The following is a 6,362-nucleotide window of genomic DNA, read 5'->3' on the forward strand; positions in this document are numbered from 1 at the left end:
TTAATCCTGTATGTCCTATTCTCAGACAGACTGTCTCTTCCTTTGGGTTCCCGCCCTGTAATCCACCAATATCTACATGTTTTTTATTCGCTGAAAGTCCCAGTATTCCTGCGTATATGATCCTTTATAATAGTTTTAACTTCTGCTTATATATACTGTCTATGGGCTTTACTTAATGGTACTTGTATGTCAATTTCAAGAGGTTTTTTTTAAGCCTGCAAGGTAAAATGTAAAAATCTCTAGTGAGGGGAATATGCCAAAATATACCACCAAACATATATTTTCTGATGTTTAATACAGTGATATAAAATGTGGCGTTTCATATCGAATAAAGTATTAAAGCAGCATTGTGAAAATAGTTAAACTGTATACAACAAAATGAGGGCATTCATCCATTTCTTGTATATTTTACTGGCTACAGATACTTTGTTTATACCAGGTTAATACCAGCAGTGGAACAAGTATTCAGATCATTACTTAAGTTAAAGTAGCAGTGGGAAAATATTCTGTCCTGAATTCAAAATTTAAAAAGTCAAAGAAATGGTGTAATATATATATATATACATACATACAACAGTATTAGATTAGTGGAAATATAGTCATAGACATTTCGCTTTTAATATACAGTAAAGGTCTAACATCAATAATTTTATTTTATTTAAACATAAATATAGTGGTGTTGAAATATTTGGTGTTGGTTAATAATAATGTTTTGTTTGTTAATAACAAACATTTTTGTGGTTAAAAGGTTAAACAGACATAAAATAAACAATCAATAATTTGTTTATTTTATGTCTGTTAAATTGTTGATTGTTTATTTCATGTCTTGTTGATTGTTTATTTCATGTCTGTTAAATTGTTGATTGTTTATTTTATGTCTTAAATTGTTGATTGTTTATTTTATGTCTGTTAAATTGTTGATTGTTTATTTCATGTCTGTTAAATTGTTGATTGTTTATTTTATGTCTGTTAAATTGTTGATTGTTTATTTTATGTCTGTTAAATTGTTGATTGTTTATTTCATGTCTGTTAAATTGTTGATTGTTTATTTTATGCCTTGTTGATTATTATATCTTTTATATCGCTTATTGGATATGTCTGTGTGTTGTTACTGTGTGTAATGCTGCTGCCACACTGCGATTTCCCAGCTTGGGATCAATAAAGAATGTCTATCGATCTATATGGTTCCTCCAGTGTTCCGGTAGGTGGCGCTGTTGATCTGCTCTAACAGGTAAACCTACAACACATAAAGAAGAAGAAGAAGAAGAAGAAGGAGCCAGAATGGCGCCCGGTGTTTCTCCCTGCGCCTGTAAAGGCGTCCGGCGGTGTCTCGTATGTGAGAAGTTAAAGAGGAAAGAACATTTGGAGGCGAATGAACCGAAGGTAACACATATATGTATATTAATATTAATATATATTAAAAAAACTGCACTTTAAATCGCTTTTAATGGCTAATAGCGCCGTTAATAAACAGCTACGGGTGCCCTCACAGGACAATCCATCCTCTGTCAGACAGTATTTTATGTTTTTACGGTGTAATATCTTTTATATTGATACACGATACATTGCTGTGCTGTCTGATATTAAAGGAACATTTCTATTATTGAGTAAACTGACAAAGGAGCGTATTTTATAGATATTATAATCAATACAGCAGCCAATAAAGTGTACAGTGAAGATCAATAGTGCAGGAAGGGTGTGTAATCATTATTATTTCCTGTGAATGTTGTCTTTATCATGTATTATTTCTAACAATCATACATACAACAGGCTTCTTATCTGACAAATTCACTGTTTTCTTCTGCGTACTTTTCTAATGTAACTGTAGTTTCTTTAAATCTAAACTTTGAAAATAACATTTTTATTTAGTTTTCCTCACAGGAATGAAAGAAATGCTGACATATAGACCTGCTGTGTATGTTTATTAGATTGTCTTACACCCATTAAATTAAACACCCTAAAAACACCCTCTTGGATGTAATTTTTGGTAGATAAAACATTAGAAAGTCCCTTTCCACTGGATAAAACGTAGTGAAATGTCCTTTAGGGGTGCTAATCCGAACCCCGACTGAGCAGACCACCACAGTACCCAGCTGAAGTCCACATGTGGGAGAATATGTGTCCACTAGAGAGGATCTGTGTTTGTGTATGTCTGTATTCTGAACACTAATCTCTGTTTGATATTGAACTTCAGAAAATGACAATATCATGACTGCCATTGTCCCCGTATTATTATTATTATTATTATTATTATTATTGTCTTTTCTGTGCGTGCAGATTGTGCATCGTTTCCTCTACGACCCTGAGACGGGGCTCGCCGTTTGCAAAGATGCCGCCGCTGCATCCTTCCCCTCTTTCCCCTTTCCTGGTGTCTTCCTGCGGGACGACTTCGTATCAGAAGAGGAGGAGGAAATGCTGATAAGCGCGATGGACCAGGATGTGTGGAACGAGTCCCAGTCTGGTCGAAGGAAACAGGTGATGAGGAACACGTGGCGTTTGCTCTGTATTACAAATTCCAGGCTGACACTTTTCTTCCCACTTAGAAGAGAACATGAGAACAAGGTTCCAATAGTACCTGTGCTCACTAGCTGCCAGATGGAAGCAAAACAACATTTGATTTCAGTGCAACTTGTTGAGCAAGATTGTCTGCAATCTGTGTGTTGGATCTGTTATTAGTTTCTCTGATGATTAAGATAAACTAATGATCAGTATCTGTATCGACCCTGAAGAAAACTACGACGGAGTATTAGGGCCGTGCTAAGAGAACATTTTTTATTTTCTTGGAAATTACGAGAATAAAGTCATAATGTTACGAGAATAACGTATTGATAATTTCGTCGTTAAACAGTTTTGCTGGCTGAGCCAACAGGCTGACAGTTCTCATAAAATTACTACTTTATTCCCGTAATGTTACCATTTGTTTTTTTCATAATCCTTGCTTTATAGTTTAGAGTAGTTTGATGCTACTTGCTGCACTTTATCTTTCTTATATTTCTGATGAAATAAAACAAAAGTCTTTCCTCGTGTTGTTGCAGGACTTTGGCCCAAAAGTTAACTTCAAGAAAAGGAAGGTGCGTGTCGGCGGGTTCAGTGGGCTTCCCGCTTTGAGCCGTGAACTGGTGCTCCGAATGCAGCGAGAGCCGAGTCTATCGGGCTTTCAGCCCGTGGAGCAGTGCAACCTGGACTACCACCCTCAGCGAGGCTCCGCCATCGATCCGCACCTAGACGACTCCTGGCTGTGGGGGGAACGCCTGGTCACCGTCAACATGTTATCCAGCACCACGCTCACCATGTCCCTCGAACAGGGCCTGCCAGAGCTGGGACTGGCAGAGGAGGTCCACGTGGCTGTGCGTCTTCCTCGCAGGTCTTTAGTCGTGTTGTACGGCGAGGCGCGGCACAGGTGGAAGCACGCCATTCGTAGGGAGGATGTTCAGGAGCGCAGGGTTTGCAGCACCTACAGAGAGCTGTCTGCGGAGTTCCTCCCCGGAGGGCAGCAGGCGGAGCTGGGAGCTCAGCTGGTGAACATTGCTTTGAGCTTCCAGGGAACGCCGATATAAGCTGATATGACGATGCAGAGGAAGGCTGCGCTGCCAGAGGACCTTTACAGTTTGGCTAAGAGGAAGAAGGCCACAATTCTTTGGCTGCACATGGCGTAGCCTTTGAAATAAAACAGCCTTGGTGTCCTTTAGTGACGGATCTTAAATAATGGACTCACCTTTGGTCCTGTGGCTGTTAAAGGACCTGCAAGCTTTGTTGTGAATAATGTGAGGAGACTCAGTGCAGTTGTACAACAGATTGGTAAAATATGTTGGAAAATAAATATATTTTTTAATATATTAAACTCCAGATCTATGTTTTTATATGTATTTTGTTGAGTTACATCATCCCAAATCTTTCCAGCAACGTTGAAACCCGGAGAAACCTTTTATTTTATTCAGGTCAATGATGAGTTTTCCTACTTGCCTCAAGTTACCAGGTGAACACGCAGTGCCAGTACCCTGATTCAGCACAACCCTAACACACAGAGACGCAGTTACACAGGCCTCTCCAGTGTTTCTGTATGCAGTCCAAAAACTGAGCTTTCTAGGGGGGCTTCTGGCTTTTTATTGTATCCCCCTCCAAGAAAATACTGAAGTCCATACCTTGATTAACTCAGTGGTAGGTACACCCATGCTCAACAGAAGTCACATTGTTTCTCCAGTAGCTTGTTTACTTATTACAAACCTGTTGTACTGGCTTTGGCCCATAATACCTGTACATTTATGTTGCACCCTCTCCAGGTTTCCTCCCAGGGTCACAATTTTCCCATTTTCCTTTTGATAATCACAACCTGTTTCTGGCACTGTGCTGTAAAAGTCTGACAACAAAAGTACAACTACACCAAATGTCACATTCTGGCATGAACGCAATGCAGAAGAAAGTTAAAAGAAAGAAATACTCCAGCAAATTTCAGGCAAAAGGTTGGCATCCTAACTTCCACACAAGCGGTAAACACTGAGGCCCATACGTTGGTGACCTCAGTCGTGGTACCCAATAAGAAAAAAGAGAAAATCAAAAGTTTATTTTATTTCAGGCGCTGTGAACTGAAGGAGGAGGTTGGTGAATATAACTGAACTTTAATATTACTGCTTCCATGAACATGATGGAATCAGCAATGGTTGTTGTTGAACAAGGATTTATTATATAGGATAGAGAGAGGAGACGACCAGCAGTAAAGGGCCGGACTCGAACTCCCATGATCCTATGCTACTTTACAACTTCATCTTTTGTTATTGTTTTGATGTGAGCGACTCCCCTAGTGGCAGAAATTCCATACTGTGTTTAAATTGCTGTTTAATTGTGTCGTTCATGATACTGTCACTAGGTGGCGCCAACTTAACCTTCAAATCTTAAACTGCAAGGCTCCTACTACATCCTCTACAAACACATAATGAGATGACAGAAACAAATAAATTATATCAATTATAATTATGTAGAGTATATAAAAACTGAAAATCCAGGATTGTTTTTGAATGTCTTAACTGGTTTTATTTCATTATTAACGGTTGCTCGCCCGTCTGAAGCCTCATTTGTCGAGTGCCTCAGATACAGGGGCAAGAAGGAGGCCCGAAGACTCAAGACCAGCTGTCTTTAGAAGCTGTATTTTTCCCGCCATCTTGTTATAAAAAATAAAAATATTTTCCGCTTCACACACTTTGCCTCATGTGCATTTCCTGCAGTTGTTTTTAGAGCTGGGGTGATTTTATTCCACCGTGCTCGGCTGTAACGTGAAGACACGGCCACAGATGAGCACTGCTGGCTTCCAGCTGATCTGAGGGAAGCATCATTGTAAGGAAGCAGCTGTTAATGTTAAAGGTCATCGTCCTCCCGCTGTGCTGCTGCAGCTCACACACTGTCACACACTGTCACACACACACCTTTAAAGGACCATAACAGTGTGTTTTTGTTCCATTATTTAGCTCTTTTATCATGAATAATGTATATTTTCAGCTCTCAATTATGTGATTTTTAAAGTGGTGTTTCAGATCTGTGTCCCTACCTCCCGGGCTGCCATTGCTTTTCATTCACCACACTGTTCAAACACAACCATATTCATACCTACAGGCTGGTTTATGCAGCCCACAAAAAAAATATGTGCTCAGATGAACCAACTGTCAACAGGATTCATTTTCAGCTGAGTTGAACTCCTTGTATTCAGATCCTTAGAAATATTACACACTAGACCTTTAAAGTATAAAAAGTTCCCTAAACAGTGAAGAAATGTAAACTACATTTTTAAGTAAATTGTCTAATAGAACAATGGCCAAGCATCAAGGACAAAAAAACACCGAATTTGTGCCAAAAGAAGCCTGTTAAGTTTGTATTAGTGCTTAAAATTATTACAAAATCCATAATACAGACAGGAAATTGTTTAAAAAGTTCCCTGAACAGGAAATAATCTGCTCAAAATCCATCCAAATCTCTGGTTTTACACAAACGTCTTGCAGTTACTGAGTTCACTGTTTGGGAGTATTGTACAGTTTTAAATATAATATGAAACATCCATAAAATGTGGAGACAATCAGGAGTTGTCAGTTCATTAAATGATAGAAAAAGGGCCCCTGTAGGAACCCACAACCTGGGGGTCGCCAAAGCTTCACAAGGGGGTTGTGAGACCTTCTTTATTTTAAGGAGTTGTAAGAAGCATTTTTGTTAATTTCTTGAAGAACACTAAACTAAATTGTTTGCTTAAAATACATTTAATTGTATAAAAAAGTGCATTTTTCTGATCAATATTTTACAGGAAATCATTTAATTGCTCATTTTGCACAAACAATAAAATTAATTGTAGTATAGTTTAGTTTTTAGTTAAGGAATTATTA

The 6,362-nt window shown here is 38.5% G+C and overlaps 1 protein-coding gene across 1 annotated transcript; it reads left to right on the plus strand.

The window, feature by feature from the left end:
* Positions 1 to 1,242: 1,242 nt before the first annotated feature.
* Positions 1,243 to 5,193, plus strand: alkbh4 (alkB homolog 4, lysine demthylase). Its single transcript, XM_051402305.1, has 3 exons — positions 1,243 to 1,383; positions 2,278 to 2,475; positions 3,036 to 5,193. Exons 1-3 carry the CDS (start codon positions 1,282 to 1,284, stop codon positions 3,555 to 3,557), a joined length of 822 nt encoding a protein of 273 aa, XP_051258265.1. The 5' UTR covers positions 1,243 to 1,281; the 3' UTR covers positions 3,558 to 5,193.
* The last annotated feature ends 1,169 nt before the right edge of the window (positions 5,194 to 6,362 follow it).

Source organism: Dicentrarchus labrax, unplaced genomic scaffold (genome assembly GCF_905237075.1).
Source record: "Dicentrarchus labrax unplaced genomic scaffold, dlabrax2021, whole genome shotgun sequence".
NCBI lineage: Eukaryota > Metazoa > Chordata > Actinopteri > Moronidae > Dicentrarchus > Dicentrarchus labrax.